This window comes from Pan paniscus, chromosome 2 (assembly GCF_029289425.2).
Source record: "Pan paniscus chromosome 2, NHGRI_mPanPan1-v2.0_pri, whole genome shotgun sequence".
NCBI lineage: Eukaryota > Metazoa > Chordata > Mammalia > Primates > Hominidae > Pan > Pan paniscus.
In genome coordinates this window covers 139517923-139534201 of record NC_085926.1, presented here as the reverse complement: position 1 = coordinate 139534201, position 16279 = coordinate 139517923, and the positions used below count along the sequence as shown (strand labels likewise).

Sequence of the window (16279 nt, the reverse complement as noted above, 5' to 3'; positions counted from 1 at the left end):
CCAGCAGCCACAGGGGCCAAGGGCAGAGTGCCTCTCCCCAGGGGCTCCTTTTCCCGAGGGACTGTGTCCTGTGTGTGTGGAGAGAGGAGAGCTGCCAGATAAAATACATAAGTACTGCATGGAACATACTTAGACTAATAAATTATTTGTTGTTTCTCTGAAATTCAAACTTAACTGGGTGTCCTATGTTTTATTTCCTAAATCTGTTAACCCTAGCCCAGGCGGAACCCACATGCTGCTGCGGTGGGAGCTTCTGAAGTCCTTTCTGCCCCCAGGATGGTTCCAGAACTGGGTGGGGCTGCCTTCAAGAGGCAGGATGGAGGGACAGAGGGTTGGGGGAAGGACAGGGCCTGCAGGAGGCAGTTTTTGGTTCGACACAGTAAAAAATTTCCTCCTGGAGGCCAAGGGTGGTGGCTCACGCCTGTAATCCCAGCACTTTGGGAGGCTGAGGTGGGTGGATTGCTTGAGTCCAGTAGTTTGACACCAGCCTGGGCAACATGGTGAGGAAAACGGGAGAGTCCCCTGACCCCTCCACACAGGACGTGCGACAGGAGTGTGGCTCGTCTGTTTGGCTGCCATATGCGTTCAAACCCCTTATGGGAGGGGGAGCAGATGGGCAGGTGCAGGAGCTGGGGCGAATACCCCTGGGCTCCAGCCCCAGGGCAGCGCCCAGGGGTGGGTGTCTGCGACCCCCAACGCCCAAGTGGGTGCATGTTACAGTGCCCTCTTTTAGCCTTGCCATCCATGGACGGCTCAAGTTTTAACCAACTTCAGTGCCCTCTTGGTACCCAGGTCCTTGTCCAGCATCCAGGAAGCATCAGGTCGCATGTGGACTTGAAGGATGGTGAATGCAGGGGTTTTGTTGTGTGGTGGAGGTGGCTTTCAGTGGGATGGATGGGGAGCTGGAAGGGGGATGGAGTGGGAAGATGATCTTCCCCTCGAGTTTGGCCATTCAGTGGCCAATCTCCTCTCCAACTGTCCCCAGCCGAACTCTTCTCCGTGTTCACACACTCCTCTTCTCTCCACCAGGCCATTCTGCCATTCTGCTCTTCTGTTCATCTCATCTGCTTGTGGAGCCTGGGGTTTGGGGTTTATATGGGTACAGGATAGGGGAGCATGGCAGGTCAAAAGGCAACTTTTGGGGGCGAAAACAGGAATGCCTGTCCTCATTTAGGGCCGCAGGTTTCCAGGCTTGAGGGTGGGCCTTTGCCAGGGAACTGCCCTCTTCTATCCAGTATTTCCCTGTCTCCTGTATCAGTGACACCCTGTCTCTATTAAAAATACAAAAATTAGCCTGGCATGGTGGTGCATGCCTGTAGTTCCAGCTACTCAGGAGGCTGAGGCAGGAGAATCGCTTGAACCCGGGAGGTAGAAGTTTGCAGTGAGCTGAGATGGTGTTACTGCACTCCAGCCTGGGTGACAGAGCAAAGCTCCATCTCAAAAATAAAAATAAAAATAAAAATAAAGAAAGAAAAGAAATTTCCTTCTGGCCTGGGGTCATCATCACGGCGTGCCTCCCATTCTGTGCCCTTCTGGCCACCAGGGCCTCGGGCAGGGCTCTGATCTCTCCTCTTCAGGGAGCCCTTTAGCTGTCCATCCCCTAGGCCCAGCAGCTTCCCCACCTCCCTCCTCTCAGGTGTGGTGTGGAGGCCACTCCTCCTGAGGCCCCACTATTAGGCCTGGAGCCTCCTACTAGGGGACCAGCATGGCTCCTAATATCCTAGTTAGGGTTGGTTCAACGCGCACAGAGTCCCACAAAGTCACCTTTGCTCCGCTGAGCCAGCAGTTCTGAGAAAAGAGGTTTCTCTGGAGCTCTTGCGTGGTAATGCTGCTGCTTTCCTCAGCAGGGTGGAGATTTCTCTGTGTACTTCTCGCCCCTGGTAGGCTTCCACCTGCACGCTTGCATGAGTATCCCTAGCACTGAGCAAAGGTAATAGAGAGGAGAAGTCAGGGGCACAGCCAAATGGAGAACCTGGGGTCATGATGCCCTGATGTGTGAAAACAAGGTCTCTGTAGCTCAGACAGAGCAAAGTGGAGTTCCCCTTGCAGACAGCTTTGGATTACCCGAAAATAAAGCCTGGCACTCACTGAGCACCTGCTTGTGTGCTCAAGGACCTGAGCTGTGTGACTCTGTTTATGTTCCACACACCAACTCTGAGGTCAGATATCATTATCATTCCCATTTGATGCTTGGAGACTGGGGTTTGCAGAGCTTAGGGAACAAGGCCAAGGCTGCTTAGTTGGCCAGTGGCACCAGTCTGTCCCTTAGGTCTGTGTGCTCTTAACTGTTGGATACACTAGGCACTAGTGACATTTCAGACCTGACACTTCTTTGTGGTTGGGGTCTGTTGTGTACCTTGTAGGATGCTTAGCAGCATCTCTGGCCTCTACCCACTAGATGTCAACAGCAATTTCCTAGTTGTGACCAACAAAAATTTTTTGAGGCTGGGCATGGTGGCTCATGCCTGTAATCCCAGCACTTTGGGAGGCCAAGATGAGAGGATCACGTGAGGTCAGGGGGTCGAGACCAGCCTGGCCAACATGGTGAACCCCCTCAACCCCTACCAAAAATACACACAAAAATTAGCCGGGCATGGTGGGGCATGCCTGTAGTTGCAGCTACTTGAGGAGCTGAGGCATGAGAATCACTGGAACCTCATAGGCGGAAGTTGCAGTGAGCCAAGATTGCACCACTGCACTCCAGCCTGGGCGACAGAGCGAGACTGTCTCAAAAATTAAAAAAAAATTTTTTTGAGATACTGCCAAATGTCCCCTGGGGGCAAAAACCATCCCTGGTTGAGAACCGCTGTTCTAAGGTGGTCCAGGTGTTGCTTTGTCACAGGCAGAGCCAGTCTCATGAAGAGATGGAGCAGCCAATGGCTCTCAAAGTGTGACCCCCAGTCAAAACCCCCACAGGTTGAGTTAGCATCAAGGGTTTGAAGGAGGGCTACCTAAGTGTTTTGGGCACCTCTTATGAGATTGGGTGTCTGTCTCAGGCCTCGTAGTAATAATAACATTTATTTAGAATTTATTATGTGCACTAGTTCAGCAGAGGGCACGATAGCACTGATCCTCTAAGCCCACCTATGTGGCCCTAAGAGTGACCCTGGAAGCCCTGAGGAGGGTTGTAGGGTCAGAGGCTGGTGCAGACCAGGCCTTCCCAGGCTCTGTAAATGGCTCTTGGTGCCTGAGGAGCCCCCACAGCCCCCACCTCCAGGCCATTTTGTCATCTTAAGATGACAAGTGAAGGGTTCCAGTGAAAAGGAGGCCAAAGGACAAGCTCTTCCTCCCACCCCCAACCCTGTGGGGCTGGTTGTATTGGAATTGCAGGAAATTGTAGGAAGCCTGGGTCTGGTTTGAGAAAACACCTCTTGAACTATGACTGGAAACGTGAACTCCATCCCCCTCCCCGCCACCCCTTGCTGTTGTTAGGGTGGCTGAAAAACAAAGGTTAACTGAATGTTGGCACTTTCACTGACTGCTATATAGACTTTAGGAATTTAGGGTACGCAGGTGATATGATTTGCTTCCCTACTATGTTTTAGTGGTCTGTTGGTAAAAGTTTTCACATATTTCTCAATATGTGGATAAAATGTTTCAAATAGAGTGATTAGATTTAAGCATTTCTATCTCATAACTGAGCAAATCTCTACATTCCCTTAAGCATTTAAACAAAATAAAATGTTTTCAAACTTTCCAAGATACAAGTAGAGCATTTACTTATAAAAATTAGCTTGAGATAATGATTTACTTTATTTTTTGCTGCAAATGTTTTTGAAATGTAGCATTTTTGTTTTGTTTTCTTTTAAACCACCACACAGAAAAATCCAATTGAGTCTCCAAATGATGGTTACACTCTTACTGGCCACACGTTTTAATTTTTTCCATGTTCCCTGTAAACAGTGGGAGGGGTAGACGAGTGGCTGCCCAGCCAGAGGAGAGAATATCTGGATCTATGCCGCACACTGGAAGGGCCATTATCATCCAAGATGTGTTCTGTGCCAACAGAATGCAACTGTCAGTCCACTCCTTATTTGAGTCATAAGGCTGCTTTTTTTTTTTTTTTTTTTTGGAGACAAGGTCTTACTCTGTCCAACCCAGGCTAGAGTGCAGGGGTAAAATCTTGGCTCACTGTAGCCTCTGCCTCCTGGATTCAAGCAGTCCTCCTACCTCAGCCTACGGAGTAGCTGGGATTACAGGTGTGCGCCACCATGCCCAGCTAATTTTTGTACTTTTTGGTACAGATGGGGTTTCACCATGTTGACCAGGCTGGTCTTGAACTCCTGACCTCAAGTGATCCGCCTGCCTCAGCTTCCCAAAGCGCTGGGATTACAGGCGTGAGCCACCACACCCGGTCAAGGCTGCTTTTTGTCCATACACGTTGGCGGAATGGGTGCTGGGTTCATTTCCCACATCAGGCTCTTTCATCGGTTAAGCCAAAAATCTCAGGAATGACCAGGACTCTTCTGGGGGAAGCATGACAATACATTCTATAGGGTCAAAGATGCTACTAAATTGGTCCATTGTCATGGAGTTTTTGGGGAAGGCTGGGAACATCCTCTCAGGAAGAGTCCACTGGAGGAATTATTGAATGATCTACACAAATAATTGGGGGGTGGGAGGGGCCCTAGGGGTTGTCTGGGCATTGAACTTGTGAAAAATCCTCAGGTCCCTCTGGTCCAGTCCCTAGCTTGACCCAGAGCAGCTTGAGGGCAGCATCTTAGGGCCCCTGGGTTTAGCAGGGTGTGTAGTGCGTAGCAGGGGCCCGATACTTTTTCTAGACAATATAATCTTTAAAATCTTACATGTGTAAAGACACACAAACCCAAAGAGGTTATTTAACCAAGATCATAAATGTAGTTTCTAGTTGAGTCATCACTGTCAGCCAAGACCTTGCTGTTCCATCACTAGCCACAGTAAGTTATTCCTTCATGGAATGTTTATTGTGCCTTTTTGCAACTAAGAGCAAGGGTTGTAGGGTATAATAAAAGCCCTTCCCTATCCTTGGAGTCATTTACAATCTGGTGAGGAAGTTATGATAAATGTCTAAAACTGGATAAAATACGTGCTGCTACTAAGTGATTTAAGTGGACCTGGCTTCCAGGAGTCATTAACATGGACATAGATAAAACACATAAAATCCTGCTCCTCCTATAGTCTTTCCCATCTCAGTGAATGACCCCTTTTCTTCCAGTTGCTTAGGCTACTGGATCTTCCCACACTCCTTTCTTCCACATTCTGCCTGTCAGTAAATCCTGTTGGCTCTACCATCAAACATAACCAGAACCTGACCACTCCAATCACCCATGGCACTCACTATCACCATCACCCCTCACCTGATGAGTGTACTGGCCTACCCTGTCCCCTCTTCCTCCTATGGCCTCCTTGAGATGTTTCTCAACATAGCAGTCAGAGCAATCCAAAAAAGGTAAGTGAATCACATCATTGAGCCACTTGACCTCTCCATCACCCAGGTCTCCTGTCTCCCATTCCCTCTCACTCATCCTGCTTCAGCCACACCAATCCCCTTGCTGTTCTTGAGTATACCGTGTAATTTTATTTCTTCTTCCTATGAGGATCTTCCCCTCATATCACATCACTTCACTTCCTATCCACATCACTTCCTTCCTCACCTTCTTCAGGTCTTTGTTGAAAAATATCTCCTTCCTTGACCCCTCATCCTATTCAGCACTCCCTGTCTCTTTCCTGCACATTACTTTGCTCCATACCACCATCTGACATATTTTACTTTTCTTCAATTTCCCAGAGTACAAGCTGTAAGGGACCAGTGATTTTTGCTGTATTCTTACTCCTGACACATAATTTTGATGGCAGTTTATTACTAAGACTTTAGGTCAAGATTTGGAATTTACTTTAGCCTATATTCCAGTGTTTTCCAAGCTTTAAAAGCAAATGTCCCACATTAACACCAAAACCTCAGGCCCCAAAGGTCTCCAGGTGAGAATTATGGCCTCATCTATGACTCTCTCTCAGTGATGATTTTGTTGACCTTTGTTTTTGGTAGTTTGTATTATAAAATTAGGTGACATTCTGCATTTCCAAACGTAAAATAATATTGACAATGTCTTTCAAACTACATTCCGGCTGGGCAAGGTGGCTCACACCTACAATCCCAGCACTTTGGGAGGCCAAAGTGGGCGGATCACCTGAGGTCAGGAGTTTGAGACCAGCTGGCCAACATGGTGAAACGCTGTCTCTACTAAAAATACAAAAATTAGCCAAGCGTGGTGTTGGGCACCTGCAATCTCAGCTACTCGGGAGGCTGAGGCAGGAGAATTGCTTGAACCTGGGAGGCGGAGGTTGCCGTGAGCCAAGATCCCACCACTGCACTCCAGCCTGGGCGACAGAGCGAGACTCCACCTCAAAAAACAAAAACAAAAAAACTACATTCTGATGCAGATTCTGAGGTGTCTGTCTAGGGATCATTTACCTCATTGTGCACAGGGAACCATTAAAATAATGGTTGCTCCTTTAACTCTGCAGGCAGTGTGGTCTTCTTGGTTCTGGATGGAGTTGAGAAAAATGTTAAGTTTGGAAAACAATGTTATCTGCTCTAGACAACAGAATTCTTTCTTGATGAGTAAAATTTATGTATCTAAGACTGAACTCCATCTCAAAAAGCAGATCAATAAAAAGCACAAAGCCTTTGCCTAATAGTACAAAACAAAAAGGTTTGAAATACAAGGCAGAAAAGTGATGAAATCTTAATAGTACTTTAATTAAAAAAGTCACACCTCTGCTGTCAATATAAAAAATAGGCATAAGCTCAAAATATGATGGCAAATGGTGTCCCCAAACTGTGAAGTCAAATGGCAAAATGGTGAGCCAAAGAATGAACTTTTTGGCCACAAAAGAGCAAACCTCAGGTGAAGGTATGTATGAAGAATTAAGACCAAAGATCTCTGAATATGGTCAGCACCCACGACAGGTTATTCTCTGAAACGTTTCCAGAGGAGTTCAGTACTTGCCACTGGAGTAGAAAAACATATACCAGGAGTGCCAAAGTATGTCTTGTTTCTTATTCTTGTGTAATAAAGGGACTCTGGCCCTAGGTGTCTCTCATTTTGGAATCATACAATTTGAAATAGGAGTATGGTCCCCTCTCCCTTAAATGCCTAGTTTACTTCTATCGTAGACTAGAACCCTAAATCTGATGCTTTTCACAAGTTCTATTCTATACATGGGCTAGTATGAGAGGAATTCTAATGTTTCAATAAATATAGAGATTCAGAACCCTATCCTTTGCACTTTGTTAACCTTAAATTCCTCTGGAGCCCAAGGACTTTGTTTTATAGAAGGGTTTTTCAGGGATGCTATTATAAAAGGGTTCAGGCACGAATCAGGGAGGATCCTGGCTTCTCTTGTTGAGGGCACAAGTTATACCCACTAACCTGGTCTCTGGTGCTATCACTTTATATTCTCCAGGCATCTCACCAAAATGGCAGAACACAGGCAAATTCTAACATCCTGAAGGATGATGCACTGAAGGTCAAGCTATGGGGTAGGTTAATCTGCATGGGTCAGTGCAGGGCCTGAGTAACCATAGGCTCTGAAAGAATTCTTCTTTCTACTCTTCTTTAAAAAGTCAAACATAGTCTGGAAAACTCAGCTTTAAACTTTATCTAGACACAAGTGAATTATATTCCTCCATGACAGTTGTACATGGCTCTAGGGAATGACAGGAGCCTGCAAGGTGTTTTGAACACCATGGGTCCTCAAAACAAGTCTGTTGAATGAATGAACATGTAAGAACACAGCCCATTAGAGGCTGGGCGCGGTGGCTCACGCCTGTAATCCCAGCACTTTGGGAGGCCGAAGTGGGCAGGTCACGAGGTCAAGAGATAGAGGCCATCCTGGCCAATATGGTGAAACCCCATCTCTACTAAAAATACAAAAACTAGCTGGGCGTGGTGGTGCGCACCTGAAGTTCCAGCTATTCGGGAGGCTAAGGCAGGAGAATCGCTTGAACCCAGGAAGCAGAGGTTGCAGTGAGCCGAGATTGTGCCACTGCACTCCAGCCTGGGGAGAGCAAGACTTCGTCTCAAAAAAAAAAAAAAAAAAAAAAAAAAAAAGAAAGAACACACCCATCAAAAATCAGCCTAGTTAAGTGCAAGAAAACTGAACACTTTTCAGATTGCATCATTCTTACGGGAGACTTCTCACTTCCACAGTTCCCTTACTAATAGGAAACGTATAATAATTTTAAGAAGAAATTACTAAATCAGTAAGAAAATACAGTCTCACAAAGAACAGACAGGCTTCTTGTAATTTATTTGAGTTATTTCCAAGCGACAGTTACAAAAGTTAATTTTTATAATACTCTTGATAAGAAAATAAAATTTAAATAAAAATACATTCTCAACAATACAACATGGTTACACAAATTCACTACATTAAGTTTTGATAACTTACATTTTCAAACTGGGTACTGTAAAAACCAATATTTACTAGCAACATATTAATTTCCAAATTAATAAAAATGGAAGCAGATAATATCAACCAAGATTGGTAATTTAACTCTAGAATGAGTCTTGTATTTTTCACATACTGTAAAAACACCTAAAAGGCTATGCAGAATTCTGTCTTTACAGGATGTACCGTTAGAGCAAATTAAAGGTGCTTTCACTTAAGAAAAAGATCTGTTTTTCAAAACCTGGCATAAATGAAATCAGGCTTCAGAAACAGAAACAAAAGCCATATTATTCGTCACCTTTTTTTGTTTCATAAAAAAAAGCCTAGTTTTCACACTTACCCATTACCCGTGATATTAAAAACAAGTTTCTTTGGCAAATAAAATAGTTCAATTTGATAAATTATATTCCTGGGAGTAAAAATGTTTGCTATTGCCCATCATCTTATTAAATGAATATTAAAAAACAAAGCTACACAAAAACAAAACAACAACGAAACAAGCAACAGATCACACCACAATTTCAACTGATGGAAATGGCTAAACTAAGAACCAGAACCAGCATTTATGGCAAATTTCCCCATATCATCCTTTTCTTTCCTTCCTGGAGTTTTTAGGTTTTTAGGATGAAGTGAGCTGCCTTGTATATTTTCAAATGTGGAAAAGGTAGAGAAAGAATATCAGGTAGTAAAAATTAAAACATTTGTAAGTAACAGCAGAGGAATGAGGGCCCTGGAAGCAAATTCCTTGGTTGTCTTAGGGTCCTACTTACATGGTCTCTTATTTCAAAAGACTTTCAAAGAAAAATAACTTAATTTCACATTACTCCTTTTTTAGGCTGTGCCAAGTTGGTTAATTCCAGTCAAACTGGCTGTTTAAAAGTGTCATGTGAAGAAAAGAACTAGATGGCTGAACTCTCCTCCTTTCAAATCCAGAGTTATATATGCACACAGCCTTGGTCCCTGTGATCATACCGTGATCTTTAAAACAACCACAATTGGGGATTTGGTATTAGAAATGCTAGATGCATATTTCTTTTGCCTTAAAAAAAAAAAAGCAGAGGACTAAAAAGCCACTAAAGAATAATGACTGGTATCTGGCAATGTTTACATGTTCTTCGCAGGCAGACATTTCAGAGACTCTTAAAAGGAATTTTAATCTAAATGCAATTTGAGAATAAGAAATTTATTAAATGGCTAAATTCTTTCAAATGTATAAATCAGTGTAGTTTATGGAATCTACAAGCTTATAAAATTTAAAGGACTCTTTCAAACTTGTCTTTAAAATGAGCTGGGAGTAATAACCTACCATAATGCAGACTTAAACATAATTCATTGATTTTTACAAGTCATTTAGAGAAATACATTGCTCAGTTATATTCTTTTATGGAACAACTTTGATTGTATGCCAGTAGTCTTTAAAAATAATTACCTAATAACAATATAATTTAAAAATGATTACCCACCAATAACAAAATTGGCAAAGTATATCTTGAAATATAGCTTATGCTCAGACAAAAAAAGTACTACTAGCAGACTTACATTAATAAGTCACAGTTTTGAACAGAAACATGTAAATACTCCAAGGTTCAAAGTACCACATTTAGAAAATGTTTTGAATTAAAAAAGACAAAATAAGAGTACCATGGTTTTTAATACTGATGAAGCAAAGTGTATCCCTCAACTTCAAGGTGGCAACTTGCTTCGACTGCTTATTTACAGTTAGGGTTTTTAGGACAAAAGTAAATTTCTAGGGTAAAAAAGTCTTCAAAGAGTTGCTTGCCCAAATTCCATTTGGCTAGCAGGCAATAAGGAAACAGCAATGAAATATAAACATTTTCAGGAAAGCATTATTTTTAGACTTAAACACTGATCATTCAACTGATCATAAAGACTAGATACCATGGAGTATCTAAAGTCAAATCTGGAGCAGTCCAGATTATTAAAGTGCGCCAAGTGACTGTTCTCGAGGAAGATCAGAACCGAACACTATGAGGAGGGCATCCTTATGGTGGCCCTTATTACAACATGAAATAGTGGGTGAAGTGAAGTGATTTTCCCACCACCTTCATTCCCTGTTTACTTTCTTTTTGAAGAGATGTCCTTAGAAGTCATGTTAAACTTTCAAATCAAGAAAATGAGTACCTGGTATTTAAAACAATGAAAACAATTTCAGTGGTCTCATTACTTCTTTTGCCATCACTGATCCCAAATGTAAACAAGATGCACACAATAGCACATATTCCCTGATTCCTTCTGTCTTGAGTTTTGTTTACATCTTTAGGCAAAAGGATCTACCAACTTTCAAGTATGCTCTGGCAGTTTTCTAAAGTTTCTATCACTGTCTTGAATGGAACCTGTAATGACTGATGGACCAAAGGAAAAACACTTCTTATTTTTTTTCTTTTTTAAAGTGGGAGGGTCTACATGAACTAAATGAAAAGCTCTGAACTGTCATGAATTGGAATTTTCTAGTAAAACACAATGTTGGCAGTATAGAGCAGGCACTGATGGTAGTGAAAACAAGTCCACAGAACAGAGTGTTACAAGAAGAGATGGTTTCTTGCTACGGAGGAGTTCTCCCTTTGTTACAAAGCTTTTCTAGGAAGATTCTTTCGATTAAAAAGAAGTTGCAGAAACATGGATTTGGTCACACAGGTATGAAGGGAATCTTGGGCTTTAAATTCTCTACTAATACATCAATACCAGGATTCCCAAACAATTAATTTCAATTATTAAATATTAAATACAATGTGGAGGCAGATGACATTGAAGCGGATGCTCATTCTTAAATACCATGAACAAAATATATGATGAATTGAAAAGCTCCAAGAAAAATAATATTTTCCAGTTCTTCTGAACCAATCTGTTAAACTCTAAGATGCTTTCCCAACAATTGGATTTTCCCTAGAGAAGAAAAAAAGTCATTTTTCAAAATTTAAGAAATACAAAAATTTAAAGGGTGACAAATATATAATCCATTAAGTATTTAGAATTTTCCCTGCATAATCTCTCATGCCAAATCTTGTTTCATTAATTCAATGAGTACTTACTGACCACCTATTCAATCTTAGACCCTAGTGTAGAACTTAAAGATAAAGTAGTAAACAAAACAGACCAAGAAAACCCTTGCCATCATGGAACTTACACTCTGGTATAGGGTAAATAAAATTAATAAGATATTTAGTACGACAGAGGTTGATATTTTTTAATAGAGAAAAATAAAGCTGGGAAGTGATATGGTGTGTATGGGTATGAGTGGAGAGGTACTATTTAAGAAAGAATGTCTGGGATCTCATATGGAAACTTCCCAGGGCTCCAAAGAAACTGGATTACTACTGTTGGAAGAGAATCAATTACATTAATACAGAAAAGACAGATTAGGATGCTTCTAATAACCTTTCTAATTGAGGCATCTATCTAGGAAGAACATATAAATATTTATACTTGTCAAATTGATTTTTATTGTACATGAATAAAAAATATAATTATTAATTCACATATTTTCCAAAGAACATTTAAAGTGGTAGGGCCAGGATTCAGAGCCCTAGTCAGCAGTGTGACTAGTCAGCTGTGTGACCTTGGGCAAGGCATTTAGCTTCCCTAAGCCTCCGTTTCTCTAGCTGTAAAATGAGGATAAAACCAAGTTGGGCTGATTTGAGGATCAATGAATGTTCACTGTGGCAAACACTGTTACTTGCTGGCCCAAGATCCATCCCCTCCCTATCCACTTCTTTGTAAACAGACCCTGATTGTGCTCTAACATTGGGTAGCCATGTGTTTCAGGGAAAGCTGGGGGTAACTCTAGAGAAGGTTCCTTTCTCCTAGTACGGAGAAAACAGCCTTTTCTGCCTCTGGATGCTATCATATAAAAATGTGGGGCTCTGAATTATTGCAGCTCATCTGTGACCATGGGGGAACAAGCTTGAGGAGGAGAGAAATCACCTTGTTGAGGTTGGCTGAGTGGCAGGTGTTCCTTGATGACAGTGCTGAGCTGCTGCTGAATTAACCAACTGTAGAAGTTAACTACTTAATTTGCACGAGTAAATAGTTTTATTGTTTAAGCCACCTCAATTGGGACTTCATTAACTTGCTTCTAAAAGCAATCTACATAAGCTGTAAAGTACTATAAGCACAGTGCCCCTTGGTAGAGTAAGTTCCCAATAAATGCGAGTTGTTGCTGTTGTTATCCATTGCAGTATCCATCTACACCTGAAGTGGTCCAAAAAATCAACTATAAAATAATTCTAGCACTTTTACAGCTTATTTTTTTTGGGGGTGAGTTTTGTGAATTCTTATTATGTACTGTAGAAGGAGGATCAGTAAAAACAAAAACAAAACGAAGAGCTACTAAGTATTCAAGAAATGAATTACAATTGAATGTAACATTAAAACTGGTGACAGGCTGGTAGTGTTGGCTCATATCTGTAACCTCAGCACTTTGAGAGACGAGGCAGGAGGATCGCTGGAAGTCAGGAATTCAAAACCAGCCTGGGCAACATAGCGAGACCCTGTCTTTACAAAAAATAAAACAAATAGCTGGGCACAGTGGTGTACACTTGTAGTCCTAGCTACTCAAGATGCTGAGATGGGAGGATCGCTTGAGCCCAGGAGTTGGAGGTTACAGTGAATTATGATCACACCACTGCACTCCAGCCTGTGTGACAGGGCAAGAACCTGTCTCTACAAAAACTAAATATATATATATATATTTATATATATAATATATAAATATAAATATATAATATATTATATATAAATATAAATATATAATATATATTATATATAAATATAAATATATAATATATTATAATATATAAATATAAATATATAATATATTATAATATATAAATATAAATATATAATATATAAATATAAATATATATAAAATATATATTTATATACATATATCATATATAATTTCATATACATATATATGAAATTAAAAAGTCGATAAAGTATAGCACCAACACAGTGAAATGATGGCTAAACTGAACAACACAAAGAGCACTTTGAGTTTGAGTGGCCAGGGAAACTTGCACCAGAGAATGGCCCTGAGCTGGATGTTGACAGATGTGGGTGAGCAGGAGGTGTGAGGTTGGGGCAGGAGAGGCAATCTCAAACTCCGTTTAAAAATATGTTTACAATAGCTTAAAAATTACTCACTTGCTCCCATATTTTGCACTACTGGATCTTTTCTTCCTATATTTTTCATGAGGTTCATCCAGCTTCTCAATTATGCTTTTTATTTGCTGAATTGTCTTAAAGGTTGTTACAGAATCCTCGATTACAAAGTTAGAATAATCATCAGGCTCTTTCTGTGGTCCTTGATAGACTGCAATAGTTCCACAAGCCTCTACAAAGAGCAGGAAAATAAATCTCTGATCAGACAACTAAATTCTATAAATGCAATATGTAGTACAAATAAGAATTTTTCAAGTGTCTTATGCTGAGGGGATTTCCCTTGGCAGAGCCGAGATAACTAAAATATATACATTTTATTTATTAGGATCATCACATTCATGCAAAAACAGTATTTTTACTTCATGAATGTCAATGAAAAATGCCTCTCTGTGGGTTTGTCAACTTTCAATAAATAACATTTTGGTAAATCTATGAGTATTTTCAACTTTTGTATAATGCTAAAGCAATACTTTAGGAATTGGTAATGAAAGATTATGGTTATATAAAAATAGATTGTGTATTTACCTTCCATCTTCTGCAGCTTAAGTAAACTGAGGGTAAAAAGGGAATAAATTCTTTCTGTTTCTCTGTCTTCATCAATATCTATTTGGATGTCTGCAGGGACACCTCTATGGTAAAAATAAAAAAATAAAGATAGTATACAAATTTTACTTTGTTAACATGCCAAGGACTTCTGATGGTTTGAGACTAAAAATAGAACCACAGACTTTTGCAGAAGAAGTCTGGAAATTTAGTTTCATTTGACAGTTAAAATAAAGTGGGGCCAAGGAGAGTTTTGGTTGTTATGTGACTCTAATCAGAAGGAGGGAAATTTTAAAGTAAAATCATTTCCACAACCTATGCTTCATCACAAAACAATATATTATTACTTAAGTCTACAGAAATACAATGGTTGTTCCATACAATTAGAAAGAGAATGCTAAGGACCCTTCTTTCTTGATATCTTGGTTCAAGCTCATGCTTCTATTTAAACATTGCCTTAAAATTTGTTAACTTGTGCAACCACTATTAATTTTGGAACATTTTCTTCACTCCTAAAAGAATCTCTGCATCCAATAGCACTTCCCATTCCTCCCTTCCTATCCCTTGTAACCACTAATCTACTTTGCGTTTCTATGAATTTACCTGTTCTAGACACTTTATATCAATGTTATCAGATAATACGTGGCCTTTATGATTGACTTCTTTCACTTAGCATAACTTTTCAAGGTCCCATCCTTGTTGTAGCATGGATCAGTATGTCATTCCTTTTCATGGACAAATAATATTAACATTGCATGGATATATCAAATTTTGACAGTGTCACTGCTTTTATAATCAGAAAGAAACTTACGCAGTACACGGCTTGCAGCCTAGAGTGTTTTCACCGGTCTCCTGACAGCAGAGCCAACTTCCGTTTAGATACACAGAGGGATGATAAAAACTGAGCCTGTTTTGATTGCATCGGCTCACCCTGCAGAGTACGTCTATCCATTCATTAGCTTCTACACAGTTATTTGCCTGGACATAGAGTGGTTTCTCCGTATGTATTACTTGGAACATCTTCATAGGCAATTAAGATAAAAAGTTAGTGACAAGAGTCCAAAAACCAACACACAGTACAAAACAGAAGAAAAGTACCTAAAGGAATCTAGTTTGCTTGGCTAGATAACTGGTGCTAAGATGTCTTAGAAATTATTATGTTTGAAGCAAGTTAGTCCCAAGCATAATCTGAGTCACATGGTACTAAGCAGTACAAAAGAATGTAAGTTTTAGAAGCCACACATATCCAAAGGAATAGACTATCATATAGATAAGAATAAAGGGAGGGAATTGTTAATGGAAGAAAAAGCATAAAGAAAAAGCAGTAGAAAAATATTTAGGAACAAGGAAATCATCCTGGTTGGCTTAAGTGTATGGTATGCACTGAATGGGAGCAGAAGACAAAGCTGGACAGATAGCTTGGGACTGTATTACTTAGAGACTTGAATATCATGTACAGCAGTATAACAGGGAAATCTTGAGACAAGTATCTTTAACTAAACAAACTAGGCAAGCTATATGAGGCATCAACAATAAAGGACAATTTTAAGACAGAGTTTCAGCTAGCTGTTTATGAACTATTAATGATTAATGGTAAACAATCCAATAAACAACTTCTTGAAAATCTGAATACAAATATCTAAGTAATAGGTGATACAAATACAAGGTATTACCAAATACCTCGAAATACAAATACTTAAGTAATATATGCAGTTCAGAAAGCTTTAAATATTTATTTACATAACTTACATTTTTCTTGTTGAAAGAGCTCTCTTCCAGTTTTTCCACAGCAAGAATGTTTTTTACTGGAATTGTGTAGATTGCATCTTTGCCTAAATAATAAAAAAAGTAAAACAAAATTAAAGTAATTTCCATCAGAATTATAAAGATGAGAGGTTAATTCTGTAGGGTTTAAGCTCATCCTCTTGATGGTAGGAGTGTAAATAACCTACAGAAGACTTACAAATGGCATATATATAAATATTTGTTTCATGGAACAGACGAATTTTGATTGTCTTCTAAAGTGACTACTGCTTTTCTTTGCCATATAATATTAAAACATTTTCAAGGAAAAATCTGGGACTAAATTTGATCTCTGTGTAGAAAGTAAGAATGTTACAAA

General features: G+C 40.2%; 1 protein-coding gene across 4 annotated transcripts in view; it reads right to left on the bottom strand.

The window, feature by feature from the left end:
- Positions 1 to 8273: 8273 nt before the first annotated feature.
- Positions 8274 to 16279, bottom strand: part of RASA2 (RAS p21 protein activator 2) — a 129089-nt gene continuing 121083 nt past the window's right edge. For all 4 annotated transcript variants that reach the window (XM_034957524.2, XM_034957522.3, XM_055110565.1 and 1 more), the window contains 5 exons: positions 15907 to 15989; positions 14969 to 15177; positions 14140 to 14243; positions 13597 to 13786; positions 8274 to 11337 (listed from right to left, as the gene is read on the bottom strand). In XM_034957524.2, coding sequence (XP_034813415.1) covers positions 11307 to 11337; positions 13597 to 13786; positions 14140 to 14243; positions 14969 to 15177; positions 15907 to 15989 — 617 coding nt within the window. In that variant the 3' untranslated portion in view covers positions 8274 to 11306. The remainder of the gene's footprint in view (positions 11338 to 13596; positions 13787 to 14139; positions 14244 to 14968; positions 15178 to 15906; positions 15990 to 16279) is intronic.